Below are 20,763 nucleotides of genomic sequence, written 5' to 3'. Positions count from 1 at the left end.
TAGTTAAAGTCTGAATTATTAGCCCCCGTTTATTTTTTTCCCCAATTTCTGTTTTACGGAGAGAAGATTTCTTCAACACATTTCTAAACATAATAGTTTTAATAACTCATCTTTAATAACTGATTTATTTTATCTTTGCCATGATGATAGTAAATAATATTTTACTAGATATTTTTTCAAAACACTTCTATACAGCTTAAAGTGACATTTAAAGGCTTAATCAGGTTGATTAGGTTAACTAGGCAGGTTAGGGTAATTAGGCATGTTATTGTATAATGATGGTTTGTTCTGTAGACTATTGAAAAATTATATAGTTTAAAGGGGCTAATAATTTTGACCTTAAAATGGTTTTTAAACAATTTAAAACTGCTTTTATTCTAGCCGAAATAAAATCAATAAGCCTTTCTCCAGAAGAAAAAATATTATCAGACATGCTGTGAAAATTTTACAGCAATACACAATTATCTCTACATAAAAAAATAAATAAATAAAAGATTAAAATATTGCAAAAATATTTTTTTTCTATATAAATATAAAAACCTCTACCTCCATGCCCCATCTTGGGGGCTTTTTTTGAGTTTATTCATGACAATTTGCATTTGTATAATGTTATTATTAGTAGTAGTATTACTTATTATATGCATATTTATATTTGTTTTATGGGGCATACGTTTTTTGAGCACACTTTGCTAATATTGTTCATTTATTTGTTTGATGGAATTTATAACTGAATTTAGAGATAGTTTAGATTAGACTCTGATTGGTTTATGTATGGTATGCTCAAAACAAACCCATAACTCATTAAGAGAATAAGCCCAACTATGTCAGATCATGCACCGGGGCGCAGAGCGTATTTTTTCATCCTTAAAATAGCAAAAGTGGATTCGGACACACCCTTAATTCTTTTGCACCTTGCACTTTAGACTTTGCGCCTAGATCATTAAAAAAGAGCCCATGATGTGACTGTCTGAGCAGCTCAGGAGATGAAGTTCATATGTTCATGTCCTCACAAAATCAGATGCTAACAGCACAAGCATCGATGTGAATCAAACAACACCTCACCATTCGTTCCCACAAACAAACACCAGTTTACATGTATATCATTAGGTTTAAAGCACTACTTCTGCATTACTCAATGATATTCAGCATCATCATTCTAATGACTAGATTTTACATTAAAGATCCAGAACTGTAAAGAGAAATCAAAACCGGAACCAGAATAGTTAAATTCCATTTTTAGTTTACAGCCCCATTATACATCCATGAGTGTTTCCACACAATAACTAGACAGCTGAGCTGAAAATGTCAGGGTCAAGGTTCATTTAACTTCTACCATTTACTCAGCTGAACTGGAATTGTCGAGCTTTTGATGCTGCTGTTACAAAGCTGATGCAGCATAAACCTCTAGATTATTCTCTTACCCCTGGGAGTGTTATGTATTGACTAAATAGCTGCATTTATGAATATAGATAAAGACATAAAGGGAACTGCTAGTACTAAAAGCAAACAGAGATACTGACTCAAACAAAAGCTCAAACGTACAAAGCAAACGCTGCAGTCTTTGTTGATTGTAAACAGCCAAGCGAGGAAAAAAAAAAAAAACAGCAAAATGCAACTGACCAGCACTAAAATTAAAACTACAACAGTATTTATTTTTCCCAGGGGGCTTGGGGGATGCAATCAGATGTGGAAGACAAACTGAGAAGCTGCTGGACTGCAGAGCACAGGCCTGCTCTGCAAATCAAAATAGATTGCCACTAATAAATCTGAGGAAAACGACACTTTAATTTCCGGTTAATGCTTGACTGGGGAGCAGCAGAGCACATGTACTGACTGTCCAGTGCTTGTGCTGAAAGAACCCGAGAGAGAAATAGAGAGAGAGAGAGAGAGAGAGAGAGAGAGATGACTCAAGTGTTAGTTCATTTTCATGGGTCTTCAATGGGCACAAAGGCAGAGGTGAAAGGTGAAGTTCAAAGGAAGCACAACAGAGACATATGACCTGCGCATGGGATGCACCTCACATATAAACGAGAGTGTGAGAGAGAGTATACATGAAGATGGAACTGGACAAAAACTGAATTTTTATAAAGTTATCTGACCCCCAAGTTTTTCACGATCCCTAATCGCTAAATCCAACGCAAAATCAAAATCGCAAAATTTTTGGATCCTGCAAAATTCTTAATTTAAACACAAAATAATCAAAATTTTTTTAATAATCTCATAAAAAGTTCAAATTTAAACCATATAATCAAATTATATTTTTTTTCAGTTTGCAATTAATTGTTTAACATGACTTCTAGATGTTATGCAGCGCACGTGATGTATTTCAGTGTCTCTTGAAAAAAGACGTCTCACCTAAGCCCTCACAATCCTAACATTACATGAAAGAGTGTTTGGGGGTTGTTTTGCAGCCTGTGCAGTAAGTAGACGCAGATGAAAAGCAAGTGAATTACATATGAAGTCAATGCAAAGATTGGATTAGACATCCTTTGGCATGCATTCTGTGCATTTGACACACTTCAGACTGCAAAAGAAAGTTGAAAACCTCTATCAAACGGAGCAATGGAACAGACGGAAAAGCAAGAAAGTATGGCTGATATTATGATTTGTGTAAAATATAATATAAAAATATAACATTATACCTTCTGTTAGCTTAATCTGTTTTAGATCTTGTCATAATGGTAAATTATTTATATATATTTATATTTATATATATATATATATATATATATATATATATATATATATATATATATATATATATATAAAAGTTTTAAGCTATACATTTCTTCGATAGTCTACAGAACAAACCATCGCAATACAATAACTTGCCTAATTAGCCTAGCCTGTCTAGTTAAGCTAATTAACCTAGTTAAGCCTTTAAATGTCACTTTTAGCTGTATAGAAGTGTCTTGAAAAACATCTAGTCAAATATTATTTACTGTCATCATGGCAAAGATTTAATAAATCAGTAATTTGTGGTTGAATAGTTTTACACAGTAGTTCATTCTGCTTGTTTAATGAATGAGGCTCAAAGCTATGAGCATTGGCAAATGTTTTGTCACAGAACAAGATAATCACAAGGATGAGATCAGCATGAGGTGCTTGGAAGCCTTGGAAAATTGTGTGCAAAAAAGGTCACAATTTTTTTTGAATAGGACTGCTGTGCAGAACAAAGGGCAAGTGCAATTCTGGGAAAATGTGCTAATGAGCTCTTTTTGAGACGAGCACTAAAAGCAAAAAGTAAATGAGCGGAGCACAACATCCTCTGCTGCCTACGGTTTGCCACTAATGACTCTATATATACATTTTCACGTTCAAAGGATTTTAAAATTGCTAAAAAGTAACCCCCCTTTTTACTAAACGTCATGTTAATATAATTGTGCTTAATTATATAATACAGAAACATTCACTAGTCACTCTTCCACCTCAATAAGACTTTATTAAACAAATCAAAAACCCAAACTCTCAATTAGCTGGATGATGTTAATTCACCAAAGCAGACGGAGAATCTGCACTGACTGTCCCTGCTGTTTTGGCTTGCTGCTATTTTCGATCTGAACTAGTCTGGCCTTCAGCAATTTTTCCAGTTTATCTGGAGTGTAACAAATCCTGACTGCTGACGCTGACTGAACAGATGGTATTTAACCCAATCGAAAGTTCATGATAAAGATTCAAAGCAGAGCTGTGGTCCACAACCTTTCATTGAACCCATCCTGAGTGCGTTTGGGTGCCAAGTGCTTTGTTACAATGAGTCCAGAAACAGTGATTTGCATACGAGTATGGCCACATTTAATGGGCGCCAGCTCGAAAATAACAATAAAGCTTCAAATGTAGAGGAATGTCACATGATGAATGATGCTTACCTGTATTATAGTGCTTGGTGCAGTAGCGCAGATCCTTCTCTTCCTTCAATATAAACTGAGGTAACGTCAGTCCATCTGCTACCTGCACGGCTCCCTTCTCATCCCACTCAAATATAAGATCATTCATCGTGTAGCCAACTGTTGGAAGACATATCAAACAATACGTAAGTAACAGAGGATGGTATATGTACTATTATATAGTAGTGTTGTGAAGTCTGAATCTTTCCTGTCAACTGGTTGTTTCAGAGATTTTATAAAAAAAAAAGTATATTCACTAGTTTATTCTCATATTTATGCAAAGACATCACATATGTGCAATACTTATAATAAAGCACCCAGCAATGATATGGGAAACAGATGTTTTACATGTCTCTCCTTGTCAGTGTACTGGTGACAAACTTGGTAAACTGGTTAAATCAACCCAGGCTCATTCTGAAATCGTACCTCTATATACATTTCTGGAGAGCGCCAAATACGTCCCAGGAGCTACATTTTTTGCAGTATTTATTTTTGCGAATCCACCAGAGGCCGCTGTGTATGCTTTCTGAGATCTCATATTTCTCTTGCAAGTACCATTCGCGACTTCTGTTCTTGTGTTAATTTATCAGAGGCCTCTGTTGACTGACTGTTTGACTGTCTTAATGAATGACTGACTGACTGACTGATAGACTGACCCACCCTGCCTACCGACTTCACTAAACCCAACTGACAATTTTAAAAAGCAATCCAGAAAAAGCAAAGCCTTTTTATCTTAGTTTGTTCTGTTTATGTTATTTTTTATTTTCTTATGCTAGAAACAATTCAAACAATTAAAAAAATGTAATAAACAAAAAACAATACCTTAAAAAAATGTAAAAAAGAAAAAGAGATGTCCTCGCCTGATTTTTTATCACATTTTCAGATTTGACCACATTCTCACCCTGTTATTTACTTGTGGAAATAAAACGGCATCATACCACCTCGTAGCGTGGTGAAATGCAGCCATACGTATGTCTGGGTACATAATTCGATCTCTAGAAATGTATATAAGGCTATGTTTTCAGAATGAGCCGATGTTGGGTAAAATTGATGCAACCCTTAACTGACTCATAACTAGATTAATTCTTATCAGAGCATCACAGTTGACATTACAACTGTCATCAGTTCACTGTTATACTTCCAAATATTTTGACTCTTTTAAGTAGACTAGGAAAACTAGGCAAACTTTTAGGCAAACAAATACAGTTCTAAATTCAGCGTACTCTGGTAGTAACTGGAAAGCATCTTTTTTTTTATCCAAACCAAATGATCCAGTACCTTATACACATCTAAAAGAAAAGATCAAAGCATACATTTTACAACAAAAATCAATGGCATACAGTCATGTGAAAAATTTAAAGAGCCCCTATTATGGTTTTTGAAAATTACCATTCATACAGTGTGCAACACAACTCCAAGTGAATGAAAATATCCAGCTGAGTTTAAATCTGATAATGCACCTTGTTTAAAATATAGATTTTTTTAATAACAGATTTGTCTCAGAGTCGTTTAAATGTTCATTGTTCGTCTGGATCTTTTGGGTGTTTGTATCGACATCAACACCAAACAAAACCAAATATGCACTCCCGGATCTGGTAACACGTGAACGCATGTTTCCCTTCAGACACTAATGGAGTGCGAGGGATCATGAGATTGATCATGACTTGAAGATTACATCACTGAGAGATGGCCAGACATGCGGCTGTCAGGATTAAAGGGTTAAAGTTAATTTTCTTAACAATACCACAATATAGCCAACTGTGTGCTGTGTTTGTTCCTGTCATTTTTCTGATGATTGATACAATAACCTACGCTGCAGCATGGGATTTGCTGGCCGTTTTTTTATTAAAGGAAGGATCAGCAAAGACTACTAATGTATTGGACTTTGTCAGTAACTGTTACACAGTTTGTATGGACCACTTTCTTATTCCCTCAGATTTTGTAAATGTTTTTTCCTTCCTACATGACATGAAGTGTGATTAAAATGGTTGCCTCAATTTCTGTAGTTTGCAAAATATGCATTTAATTGTGTGTTGTAGCTTGTAATCTATCCACGCAGCTTGTAATCACATATCTATTATATATCAGTGCTTGTATTATTTCTCTCAGGTTAAATCTGTATGGACTATTCACAAATCGAGCCCAAAACCATGTTAAAAACATTGTCACACTTTACAATAAGGTTTATTAGTTAATGTTAATTAATGCATTTACTAACATGAACAAACAATGAACAATACATTTACTACAGTATTTGTTCATGTTAGTTAACGTTAGTTAATGAAAATACAGTAGTTCATTGTTAGTTCATGTTAACTCATGGTGCCTTAACTAATGTTAACAAGCATGGATTTGGATGATAATAATGCATTAGTAAATGTTCAATTATGATTAATAAATGCTGTTCATGTGTTGTTCATGATTAGTTCGTGTTAGTAAATGCATTAACTAATGAACTTTATTGTAAAGTGTTACCAAAAACGTAACACGTGCTTCTTCCTTTACTGATTTAAATGTGCTTTGTGCTAGCGATCTCCTGCTGTTTGTTGCTGTGGCCACCATCAGCTGTTCCTACACACGTGTGGCGTGGTCAATTTTCAAAATAGTTTAACTTTTGCCACTGTGTGGATTAATACTGAATGTGTGTCATTGTTATTACTTGGGCTTGTGGTTAAGAATAGAGCAGGGGTGCTCAATCCTGTTCCTGGAGATCTACCTTCCTGCAGATTTCAGTTGCTATCCATATCAAACACACCTGCCTGTAATTATCAAGTGGTGTTCAGGTCCTAATTAATTGGTTCAGGTGTGTTTGATCAGGGTAGCAACTGAAATCTGCAGCAAATAGATCTCCAGGAAAAGGATTGAGCCCCCCTGGAATAGAGGAATATGCTAGTGTTTAACTGCATTGCTTTAATGCATTCCTGCATTGGGCTCACAATTATACTCTGTGCTCTGACTACTTCTTGGGTGTTTATCTTCGTCTCGCACTCAACCAATCATAACAGACTGGGTCATCTGACCAATCAGCACAGATTAGCCTCACGCAAAGGAGGGGTTTGGAAACAAACAAATTTTGTTCCCAAAACAAAACAGTTTTTTTTTTTACCTTACATTCATATCAGACTGTTGTTGGAGACCCTCAAAACCAAAATATGACCTTTTATAATGCATGTTCCTTGGCAGGTCCTAAAATTTAGAAGATAAAACCTCTGATGAACAACGTCACAATATGCACATTATATATTAACCAAAAATAAAGCTGAAATAGAAACGCCATGAATGACAAGCACGCTATGTTTATATGCCAGTAGATCCAATTTTAGCAGTAATTACGTACAGTAATAATTTTCTGTGTGACCTTATCAGTCTCAGATATTCTGGAGAAATGACCAACAATCTGCTGAAACATTTTGTTGGTCAAGCAGCCAACAAACAGACCAACAAACTGCTGAAACCTATGCTGATGATGAATCAAGGCATTCAATTTAGTTAACGCGATACGTTGTTGTTCATCTCAGGTTTTATTTTCCAAATTTTAAGACCAAAGATCAGATACTATTTTTTTTAAGAGTATCCTAATTGTATTACATGACGGTATGACATTAAAATACATAACCAAATACACTGTAAAACATCTAGAATTAACAGTTAATTTGTGACTCATGTTTTTATTTTTTATTTTCTTCATTTATTTATGTTTTGAATTACATTATAGGACCTTGATCTTTCTTCCAACAATTTTTAACCTTTACATTTTAACCTAACATTTTTAATAGATTAAATTGTTATATTGCCTGGGTTGGTGTTGTATATTACAGTACAAAACCCTTGAAATAAACCTTCAGTACATTTTTGTTATTTTACAGACGTATGTCTCTATCCACTATTTCTTATACATTATATTATATCAAACTACATAAATGTCAGTAAAAGTCACTTTGTTAAATTGTAGAGTTGAATTTTCAACATTAAAAGCAGACAGAGCAGAGGCCAAGATCCCATAATGCACTTCACAACCGTAAATAAACAGAAAACACTTGTGAATCACAAAGTACAGAAACTGTTAATTAACAGATTTTTTAAAACATTTTTTTATTATTATTATTTTTACAGTGTATGGTGCAACTTCCTGCATAAAGTTAATACATAACATAACCCCCAACAAACCAGATCCATCACAAACTCCAAACAACAAATCTATTTCCTGCTGCTCCTAATTTTCAAAATCCTTCAGTCAGACAAAGATTCCCCAGCAGAAATACACTATAATTTGGCAAATCTGAGAATCAATAGTAAATAACAGAAATGGGTAATGTCAGGAAGGGCTTGTGCTGGAAGCGTCTCTCTGCTGACTGCTGAATCTACTTGAAGGCGGCTTTAAATCACTACACTCTTCATCTGCTGGTGCCAGCCAGTACAACATCCATCTCTGCAGCACTGAATAAATCCTCTCCATCTGGCTGAAAGGATCAGGGCATACTTACAGCTCTCCAGCTGCATTATACAGGTCTGCACATCCATAGGGAAATTCTTCAGGTCCATGGGGCAGGCCAGAACCAGTGTTATTCTGAGAAACAACAACAGCCGCTATCAGCAACAAACTCCACAACAGATCAAATTAGACAGCTCTTACTTTCTCAGTTTTCCACCGGTCAAGCCTTTCAAATGTTTGAAGGAACAGTTCAGTGTTGTTTTAATGCTGCTGGTAATACTTTACATTAAGGTCCTGTATTTAAACATTGATACATGCATTTGCTAACATGAACGATGATAAGCAATTCATATAATTGGTACCGCTTTACATTAAGTGGCCTTAACTTTAATGTACTTAAATCAAAATATAATATAAAATGTACTTAATGTGTTTACAATGTATTGCAGATCACTTTTGAGTTGGAATATGGGTATAGTTAGGAAAAGTTTTGGTGGTATGAGTAAGGTTAAGGTGTAAGGCATGGTCAACAGTGTAATTATAAATGTACTAAGAGAAATTAATTACAGATGCCATACATGCAGGCGTTTAAACAAGCATATTTAAAACATATATTTACACAATAAGCACATTGTAATAAATTACTTATTTCGTTCTACGATGTAAACCCAACAGTCAACTTTGGCGCAGTTAGCTAAATTATTTTACTAAGTACTTAAATGTACTGTAATAAGAACACTTTAAAAAAAATGTGTAACATTTTTGAAAAATATCACTGTTGTGCAATATCTCTTTTTTGTAGCAGTTCATAGTGCTTTAGCTGTTACAAATGTGATTTCTAATTGTATAGTAGATATATTAAATAACCACTGTATGGTTTATGTTTATATGTGATAACCAATTGAATCTTATGGTAAAGTGTTACTTTTATGGCATTTGCTGAAATGTAGAATGAAATGACCTTTTATTTTAATTTACTAATTTGTAATTTGATTATTTTCTTAGAAATTATACTTAGTTTTAAATTATATTTCATAATTCATTATCATAATGTTATCAGTTCATTGAGTTGTTTTCATCAAATATTTTAATTTAACTTCTTTAATTCATTTGGGTAACACTTCATTTGAGTATTAGTAGACTGTCTGCTTAATATCTGTTGATACTGCTCCTTCAACAGACATTTATCGTACTATAAGAAAATTTGCATGTATATTAGTTGGGATGTAGATGCAATGTAACTTAATTTCAATAAATGGATTATCAAAATAAAGTGTGACCTTTATGTTTATTTATTCATTTGTGCTTAACTTTAGTGATTTTAATACTTAAAAAATAAATTAAACAAAAAAATTGAATTTGAGTTTTTTTTTTCATGTAATTAAAAATGTAATAGTTTTTTAGATTTAGTTAACTAGTTAAATTGACTTATTATTTACTTGCTGTCACTAATCTGTTGCAAAGTGAATCTGATTTTCTCAGATATTATCCACCCTCACCGCAGCTCTCAAATCAAATATGGTGCTGGTCGTTTTGGTTTTTACGAGACACCTGGTTATGAGACACTGGAGAACCAATAATGTCTGATGTTATTGATGTCAAACCTGGAGCACAGGTGTCACATTTGATTTGAGATCTGCAGCTGAGGTTATCTGTGAAGATTATCAGCAATTATCTTCAATTTCATTTTGCTCATCACTTTATATCACTAAAAGTAAAGTGCAGAGGTTGAACAAACCATTCTTTCAGTTCTGTTTGACAGCTTGTAGTCACTATACATTGTTATCATATGGAAGTTACAGCATACAGTATTGAAGGCATGAAGATGAGTAAACATTTCAAGATTTTATATTTGATTATTCATTTGAATGGAAATCCATTTAAGAAATGCAACCTAACTCTATTACATATGTGATTATTAACTCCTCCTCATATGATCCTGAGGCTAGATACAGAAATAGCCAGGAGCTCTGATTCAATACTCCCTCAAGGCTGTAATCACATCTCTATCACAGGATAGCGGTAATAGTGGTTATTTACCTGAAATGTTCAATTTAACTGTGCACTGCGGCTGGTGCAATTTAGAGGGAGTTCACAGCTAAGACCAAACTGATCTGAAAGGTTCATTTTATGGTGTCAAGTTAAGAGATCAGGCTTTCCAATCCACCTAGCTATTCACTACAACCCCAGCCCTCCTTAATGCTGCAATGATAAGACGTAAAGGGAATTTGGAAACGTGCTGAGAAGATTACATATGGTTGTTTGTCTTTTGCTTAAAGACATTTCATTTTTTGATGGTAAGAATTTTTAAATATACCAGAAAATTAAGCAGTTTAGGCAGTCTATGATTTAATTTAGAAGAGGAATGGTGAGAATTAAGGATTTGTAAAAAAATATATATTATTACAGCTTAAAAAATCTAATTCCTATTATTTAAATACATATTTATTATTAATGCCTGCAAAGCTGAATTTTCAGAACCACTTCTTTAATCTCCGAAATCACATGATCCTTTAGAAACCAATTGGTTCTTAAAAGTGCAATAGGTGATTGTTTCAGTAACATTTTTTGTAGTGCTGGTTGAAATTATATTGCAGTGTGAAGAGACTGACTAAATAAATTAACTTCATGTATTTATATGTATTTTTATATGCTGGGTAGGGCATAAGACTAAAAAATGTTCATCCAATTAAAATTTGTCAGGCCAATAATTCTCATTATTCTGATAAGTAGCCCAAACTGTCTGTCAACAAATGTAGATTTGTACATCTGAGCAGCCGTTTGTGCAGAGTTGCAATTTGCACGTGCACAGAGGTAAAAACAAATGCTGAATAAAAATGTTTTAAATCCTTAATCAATATTGGAGTTAAGGTCATTGAACACTAAATCCGAAATTTTCATACGTAACTTTCGCACATTAAAAAATTAATTCGACCTCACGTTGTGTGGATCATACTGACACACTGCCTCAGAAACTTTATTTCATAAGGAACCTTTTACAGCATCGATGATGTAGATTTTTATTTAGTTTAACAACAAAACATAAGTATATAGCGCTATTCCGCCTAGCCTGCTTTACTTATCTGATGTCAGTTTTATATTAACATTACATTGGTTAATTTTTTAACATTGACAACCTGTGACACGCTCCCTATATTGTTCACCATGCTACTTTGAATATTCGGTCTGAAATGGCATGTAAGTATGGCTTAGTAGTAAGTGTAATTCCTGCACGCCAAATCACTAAGGATACAGTAGTCGCTTTAGGACAAAGCGTGTGAGAGAGTGAGACCAGCGATCCTTGCATGCATGAAATATTGCACATTATGGAAAGTTTTGCTTGCTAACTGTAAACGTGCTAGATATAATACAGTTTTTCATTCAGTAGTATTATAAAGTACTATAAAGTCACACATTGATTTTAAAACATTGATTTTAACTCATATTGCTGTTCATGGTACTGCTCCTGATTATATATGTCATCTTATATCTACCTCCTCTTCCTCTCGTAATCTACGTTCCGCTTCGGGGCGCACCTTGTTTCAGCCTCATTGCAAACTTAGCACCATGGGAGATAGGGCCTTCTCTTATCGTGCAGCTAAATACTCTTCCCATAAACATCAGGAACGCCAGTTCCCTGGACTGTTTTAAAATTTACCTTTTTATTATTGCTTATAACTTATGAGGCTTTCTTTTTTTGTATTTTGTATTATTATTATTATCATTCTTACTTTGTGTATTTCATGTTCTACTGTGTTTTGATGCTCTTATTAGTGCTTTAAATCTAAGAAAAGCGCAATATAAATTAAATGTAATATTATTATTATTATTATTAATAATATTATAAAGGTTTCTATCTGGCAAATGACATGATCTATAGAGTTGTCTACTGTCATCTTTACTGTGTGCGTTCATGATATCAGAAGGCGTGGCTTTAGACGGCAGGGGTGGGACTGTGTTTCAAAGATGTTATGCTAACTAGTTAGCTTTTTGGCAGATAACTCACTGCACCTTTAAGAAAAATTTCTTCCTATTATTATTATCATCAATATGAAAAACAATTGTACTGCTTAAGAATTTAGTTTGTTTTAGTCTGTGACAGGTTGTTTTGATCAACATGAAGTTTAAAAGGCCAGAATATGAAATTAAATGTTTAATGTAACAATATAGATACATGTGAACAGAGCCACATATAATTAATGTCTCCTAGCTGAATGAAAATATTCATACAAAACTGTATAAATCAGTGTTGAAGTATTTTGGATTACATGTAATGATAAGCAAGTTATTTTTTAACAATTCATTAACCACATGTTTCGGCTAAAACATATGTTGATTATTTTGTATGCTATATTTGACTTTTTTTGCTAATTGTTGATAATAAATATAAATATTAATACAATTATAAAGGGATTACTTGTTTCCCTTACAGTCCAAACACAGGCGCTATAGGTCAATTGAATAAGCTAAATTGGCCGTAGTGTATGTGTGTGAATGCAAGAGTGTAAGGGTGTTTCCCAGTGCTGAGTTGTGGCTGGAAGGGCATCCGCTGTGTAATAACATATGCTGGATAAGTTGGCAGTTCATTCTGCTGTTTGATCAATGCCTGATTAATAAAGGGACTAAGCCTAAAAGAAAATGAATGAATGAATGGATTATTATTTGTATGTGGAAATTTTTATAATACACTGCTTTAGTGGAAGGTTCCATTGACAACTAACCCTCTATACTAAGCCATGTTTTCTCAAAAGGTCAGTGTGTATTTAAAACTGTGTGTCATTTTTTTTCAAAGGGCAAACCGAAATAAATCCACTCTCAAAAATATAGACAGCAGTAAACATCGACGTGACAACAAGCCGCAGTCTACCTTTACAAGCACATGTACACACACCATATAATGCAGTATCGACAAAATTGAATTAAGAATTGTCCTCTCACCTTATACTGTATAAAACGTTCCCGTTTTTGGAGATCCTCAAGAGCTTGTTATCAGTGGTCACCTCGTGGAAATTGGCTCCCTTTTCGTTGGCAAAGAACAGATCAGGTTTCCAAATGGAGTCCAACATAGAGGGATCGAGGTCAAGGGAGTCATCGGGATATTCGCTGTAGGCCAGCCGAGGGTCATTCCACTGCTGTCTCAGGAAAATGTTCACTCTGTAATCCTGTGGCGCACAAAGACAGCCATGTCAACAGATCAGAGGTGAGATGGAAAAAAAGACCTAACATCAGCTTAAGAATCCTGTGAAAGCTTTTATTTTTTGATAGCATGTCTAAACATAGCGCAGGCTAATTTGGAGGCATTTCAGTGTATATCTTGCTTGAGGAAATTGTTTTTTTTTTTTGCAGGCAAACCGGTGAGATGGCCAGCGGGTAAAAGCAGGCAACAAAAAGCGGTGGCATTTCGCCCCAACACACTGCCATAATTGTCAATTCTCCTCCAAAACAGGCATGCAGTTCTATCATTTCAGGGAGACCATTAAACTGTCTGGCCAGTAATGTACCTTGGGATGATCGGCAGAAAATATAGTGGACGACCTTTGCAATGGCAAACAGCTTCTACATGCAAGGACATTTCAGGGCAATTATCCTAATGTAAGGTGACCGGTTCATCCCCAGAATTTCCAAATATTTTGATGGAAGAGAATCATCTGTCTCAGGTTATTAGATTTGCCTTTCAGAGAAAGCGCAGCCACCGAGGCACAGGGAAAAGAACAAGTCCCATCGATTTTACTTTGTCAATATTTCTCCTTTATGATAAACAGCCCACGGTCACTGTAGACGCAAAATGAACCCCACCAAAAACAACAGAGCCATACATTGCGGCTTCATTACCGGTAGCATTATCTCCCAATTACTCAGGTGTTATGTAAACACATCTGTTCTCTTTAGCAAACACGCATTTAGCGTCCCGGAAACCTTGCATATATATGATGAAATTAGTGAAACCTTTCGCTCTTGTCTGCTGTGATTATCCGAAATCCATTACTACAACCAAACAGGACGCCCGCAGTCAAACGCTCGCCTTGAAACGTACGGGTAGTTTCAGACTGAATGATTTTGCAAACAAGCGAGGAGTGGGCGCACATTCATCAGCGCACACACAACTTTTTTTTCTGATTTGATTTCTCTAGGCTAAGGAGAGTGATTTATGGCAACAACCCACTCATAATGCGATTCAAGCCCAAGGCCAGATCCTATCCTGACGGTGACATATTAGAAAAAGTTTGCACGGCTCTCGCGTGCCCAACTCTACTAACAAATGACGGACGCTGAAATGTACACGTTTGCTCTCTCTTGCTTCCTCGAGAAAATGAAAGAGCTGGCAAGCTAATTAAATAGCCACTCGCCTGTCCCGTGGGCCCCGTGCCTTACAAAAAGGGTAAACAATTAGGACAGTGGAAGGCCGGAGGGAATGCCAGTCTCAGTAGTGGCCGGAGTCGGTCAGATCATTACTGGAAGAAACATTGTTCTCGGCTGCCCTATAAGCACTAAAGATTTATCGATATCGCTGGCGTTACCTGCTCCTGCCCCTCCACCTTGCCGCCGCTTGCTCAGTGTGAACATGAGCATGAGCAACTCGGATCAATTCTACTGGTTATGGAGGAAAGAAAGAGTGGAAAGCACTGCGTTTGTTCTGCTTGAAGGGGTTTTGCAAGCTGCTGAGGTTTTGGAACTGCTTGGATGATGCCAAACAGGAAATCCTGGCAAAATATTACTTATTTCTATGCTCATGAAGACTCAGGAATCTATGACCTACTCCAGGTCAATAGCTGGAAGAGGGTATTTCAATATCGCAATATCTAAACATTGTGGCCATTGAGGCACACATGAACATGCAGTATAGCTTTTTAAATTATTATTATTATGTTATATTTTTTGGATGTTGTGTAACTTATGTTTTGTTTTGTCTTCTTGTTTTTTAATTATGTGATTGTGATTAATTGTGGGACCCCCTTGAAAATGAGATGGTACATCTCAAGGGGTTTATCCCAATGATTAAATATCAAATATGTTTTTGTGTGAGCTATATATCGTTGCGCTATATTGTAGCAATATTATTGATCACTTTATGCCACTGATTAAATAACTATAGTATGAGAGGACGGAAAAAAGTTTCGGCTCTATTCTAATGATCTAGGCACAAAGTCTAAAGTGCATGCCGCAAAAGCCTTAAGAGTGTGTTAGAATCCACTTTTGCTATTTTAAGGACAAAAAAAAAAATGCTCTGCGCTGCGGCGCATGGTCTAACAGGGTTGTGGTTATGCTCTTAATGGGTTATGGGTGTGTTTTGAGAATAATGTGCATTAAACCAATCAGAGTCTCATCTCCCATTCCCTTTAAGAGTTAGTTGCGTCATGCCATGGCGCATTTCCTATTGACATGGCAGACTTTGTAAGTGGAAAAACTGAACACTTCACTAGCAAGAAAACAGTTAAACAAACCATCTGCAGCGCGAGGATAAAGATTGAGCCACCTCCATTTAGCCTCTTTACTTTCTCTTTCTCTTCATATTTACTTTTTACTCCTTCACTTTCGTGAAGTAAGGAAACGGTGTTGTACGCACTCCACTGAAGACATTCATTAGTCTACATATTTAATTTAGTTTGTTAAGCGCAAAGAATTGTTTCAAAACTATTTCCAAACTCAGTTCTATTTTCCAGCAAATGAATAAATGAACAATAACAAGGAAGTGTGGTCAAACAACCGCGTTATATCCAAACATGTGTATCCACACTATTTCTACTGGTTTCTAGTGACTGTAAACTGTTAAATATTATAGAAGGGAGACAGCTGGAGAGCCATGTATTTTTGGTCAATGAGCCACATGTGGCTTGTGAGCCACAGGTTCCATACCTCTGGTCTAATAAAAAAAATAAAAAAAGTAAAATATGTTTATTAGTTTACTTTAAAATATGTTTAAACGGATTGCAAAATTCATGATTCTGATCACATTTAATTTTTTTTTGCCACAGAATCAGATTTTTAAAAAATGTTGATTTTTAGATTTTTAAAAAATACAAAAAAGAGAAGACAATTATAATTTGCTCTCTAAATAAATAAAATGCTAAAATAAATGTTTTAATTATGAATAATTACCATATATAACCACAATAGTTGATTGTTGTTCTTTATTCTTATTACTAAAAGCAGTCAAACAAATATAAGTAAAACTAAAACACTAATTAGTTACTCCCTCTTTTCTCTTAACATCAAAAATCCAAACTAATGTTATATGTCTGATTTCCCCCAAACTGTATGCATTTATGTAATACAGAACATAACCAACTGTGTTTACGTGAATACAGATATTATGGAATAATTCTGTGTGTATCTGACAGATAAAATGATCGTGTGCCATCAGGTATCTGTCTCTGCAGGCTGCACACACTTCAACTGTGTATCAGTGCAAGAAACATATTGAAATCATTTTGTGAATACTGAGCTTGGTTTACAAACAGGCATGTCTTGCATTCATTCATTCATTCATTCTCATTTCGGCTTAGTCCTTTAATTAATCTGGGCTTACCACAGCGAAATGAAACACTAACTTATCCAGCATATGTTTTACGCAGTGGATGCCAATCCAGCTGAAACCCATCTCTGGGAAACATCCATACACAGTCATTCACACTATAGACAATTTAGCCTACCCAATTCACCTGTACCGAATGGTCTATGAACATGCAAACTCCACACAGAAACGCCAACTGACCCAGCCAAGGCTCGAACCAGTGACCTTCTTGCTGTGAGGCGACAGCACTACCTACTGCGCCACCGCGTCGCCCGTCTTGTGCCTTATTTTCTAATTTATTCTCTTTTTGTAAAAACTAACACAATAGACCCAAAAAAGGACAAAGAAATTGGTAATAATTAAATCACTTTGGAAGAAAAGCAATTGCTTAGCAATTAATCCACAGATCACATGCTGAATCATAGTGATCCAAATGAATTAAGATCAGCCACGGTCTACCTATACTGAAATGATTTACCTATCCTGGGATGGCATTTCAAAAGTAGTTAAAGATATAAATAAATAAAGTATTTATTTAGTAGTAAATGGACATATAGAGTGGTTTATGGCTTGTTACAAGTTATATACTGAGAACATGGTTATATCGTTAATAAGTGGGGTTGTTTAGGGCTTACTCTTACAAACTGAATGAAGACATCAACAAAACTCTAATGCTTTATTTATTGTCTTCTCATTATCTGGGGCTATATAATCTGTTTATGTGGTGGAGGAGCTTCCCATTCTTCCGATACAAAGGCAGAAGATGACAGAGGATGCGAAATCAGCTAAAATGGTGAGGATGATGATAATTTTTTATGTAAATAATGCATCATGACACCTCAATGATTGAGATCATGTCAATATTATGCTATTATAAACACTAAAATGCTGTGTTGTTTTAAAATGCTGCGTTGTGTAAAATATGGATCAACCCAACAGTTAGATTCATTTATTATATTTTAACCCAATCTTTGGGTTGATGCACACTTTATCCAAATTTACATACAAAACAATACAGCATTTTTAGAGTATCAATCAATAATTTGTTAAATGTTAAAGTCTGGAACAAACAGAAAGTTAACAGAACATGCAAAACACTATTTCTTACTATGTCTAACTCAAAATATGGTAATCACTTTTATTACAAAAAAAGGTATGAGATTAGATCATTGTTCTCAGACTACCGGATCCCAATCATCTTTTTTTTCCCCTTCACAAAAAATGTACCACCAACAGTCAGACTATGTGTACACCTATTGATTGTCTTCTATGTATTACTGTCAACATTGCGAACTGTATATTGTTTTGTTTTTTGGGAGTATGCTGTATTTTGCACTGTCTGTATTTTGCTCTATCTGGAGCCAGAACTTAAGCTTTTCACTCATCATAGTACACATGCTGCTGCTGATGTGACAATGAAAGTGATTTGATTTTGATTTGATGTATGGAGTATCATTGCACCACTTGTCATTACACAATGACTATACTCACCATTGTTGTTTCAGCAATGGATCCAAAACTGTTAATAAAAATGTTGCATGTTACGTTCACAGGTGGACCTGGGGGAGAGGAAAAGATAGAGAAAACAACAACAAAAACATGTAAGTCACCTGACACCGAAACAAATGTTTACTGTAATTTGTAATCCTAGTAAAACTTGCATATACTAATTGAAGAAAATTTTTATAAAAAAAAACTTAATATCACAAAATACTAACAATATAAATACTATCTAAAACTTACCTTCTTACTCCTAAATAAGCACATTGTCATTGACAAAAAAAACAACTTCTTTTTAAGACCTATGCATAGCTTTAGCTTTCAAAACAAAGATATTGTTAAGAGTAAAATGATTTATCAGACTAAGCAACACAAAAAAGGCAGGAAAAGGAAGACAGTCATCTATGAACACATGCACATTAACTGTGCAGTTATCAAAACTGAACAACCTTTAAAAGGGAAGCCACTGTGTTCTAGAAATATTAGAAGCGAATCTCTTTGCTCGTGCACAATGAGAACCTCAGTTAAACGAAAACCTAGTCCAAGAGAGAGATGTGCACGACTAAACAGAAACCATACTTCTGCTGTTACAAACACACACACACACACACACACACACACACACACACACACACACACACACACACACACACACACACACACACTAGCGATCCATCACATATGGCTCTGTAAACAGAGAGGGGAATATTCTGAGTGACACGATGCTCACGGCCTCGTAAAGACCCTGTCAGGCTGCTCCAAACTTCTGATTTGTTCAGATTCAGAGCTGCTGAACAGCACAGAGAAGCCCTGAACCCCATTTCTCTGCCTGCTGACATGCACATGCAGCATCCTAAGATGCTGAATGAGTCGATTACCGGAAAGAAACATATTGCAATCTGCAAGCTCCTGCCACATTTAGTCATTTTATAACTCGGCAAATTTCTGGAGAGTAATCTCCAAAAAAACTGTTACCTAGAAATAAATCACCTCATACATATGATTTGACAAAATTCGACATACAATTTGATAGCTTTGCACACTCTGTTTTCAGAAAGGGATAGACCTTCAGTTCAGTCAGTTCAATGCCATATATATATATATATATATATATATATATATATATATATATATATATATATATACATATATATATATATATATATATATATATATATATATATATATATATATATATATATATATATATATATATATATATCACCGAGTCTATAAGGGAAACGAGTCTATAAGGGATAAAAAAACAAAACAAAACAAAACAACACAACACTCATACTGAAATAAAAAAGTAAACTGTATACACTGCGAGCCATTTTAAAGATTGCAAGCTTCTACCAAACAGTCACATTTTCATCCCTGTTGAGTAGGGATGCAAGGATTAACCGATTTCACTAGTAATAGTGATTTAATTTGTCAAGACATTTAACTGTAACGTCTTATCTACACCATGTTTCCGCATGAAACAAAACTGCTGCAACTAAAAGTTATGCCAACTGTAAACAATACACATGCACACTGGATTAAAGACAGAGGCTATTAACTACGGGCCGTTCACATATCCTGCCTTTTGCGAGCACAAGTTTGTTATTTCCAAAGGAGGCGCGTGACTGGTCTGCATATTGGCAGTGGCTCACGGGCCGCGCTCAAACTTTCCAGGCACAACTAGTTGAAAAAATGGAGCGCAACACGAGTAACGTGACAAGAACTGATTGGTCAGCTTCATACTTTGCTTGGAATATGCACATTTCTACTTTAAAATATATATATATACAAAAAGAAAAAAAAACAAGTTTTGGAATATAGTTAAAAGTGCCTTTTAGAGATAGGTTCAGTAGCCTTTGACTTCATTTGTTCTTTTTAAAAGGGATAAACATGGCTAATATGTAGCTACAGATTTATATTAGACCATAGATGCCTAAAGTAGGGCCCGCGGGCCACGTTGGCCCATTGAAACCTTTGATTTGACCATCCCAACTAAGAGGATAGTGAGAATGATGAAGAAGGTTGGAGTGGTTTTTCCACAGAGATAGTTATTTCTAATTTGACGTAATTTTTTTTGTTAGTATGAGGTCCCTTTCAACGCTGCCAGTAGCTTTAATTTGGTTGTTTTATTGCTGAACTACAAAAAAGCTAACTGAAATTAAATGTTTCCATTAAATCTTGTAAATGAATCTGATTTTTAAAAAATATAGATACTGTCATTCAACAGATAGAAGACTATGCAGGAGACATTGGTGAGCTAGCCAAGGCAAAAACTAGATAATTCTGTTATAAATGATTGTTTAGTTTTTTTTTTCTGTAATAAGTTCATTATAAAATGTAAAAAATAATACTGTATTGGTTAATATAAAGCCATAATTTCTAGTTATTTTTAAATATTATTAATTAAAATGAATCTACACATGGCATCTATA

At 35.0% G+C, this 20,763-nt stretch overlaps 1 protein-coding gene across 4 annotated transcripts in view; it reads right to left on the bottom strand.

Annotated features, from left to right (window-relative positions):
• glra1 (glycine receptor, alpha 1) overlaps nucleotides 1–20,763 on the bottom strand; it is an 89,054-nt gene that overhangs the window by 27,395 nt on the left and 40,896 nt on the right. For all 4 annotated transcript variants that reach the window (XM_073921159.1, XM_021480963.3, NM_131402.1 and 1 more), the window contains 4 exon segments: nucleotides 18,320–18,387; nucleotides 13,255–13,478; nucleotides 8,369–8,451; nucleotides 3,867–4,004 (listed from right to left, as the gene is read on the bottom strand). In XM_073921159.1, coding sequence (XP_073777260.1) covers nucleotides 3,867–4,004; nucleotides 8,369–8,451; nucleotides 13,255–13,478; nucleotides 18,320–18,387 — 513 coding nt within the window.

This window comes from Danio rerio, chromosome 14 (genome assembly GCF_049306965.1).
Source record: "Danio rerio strain Tuebingen ecotype United States chromosome 14, GRCz12tu, whole genome shotgun sequence".
Lineage (NCBI taxonomy): Eukaryota > Metazoa > Chordata > Actinopteri > Cypriniformes > Danionidae > Danio > Danio rerio.
The sequence above is the reverse complement of the archived record's forward strand: the minus strand, read 5'-3'. Positions and strand labels throughout refer to the sequence as shown.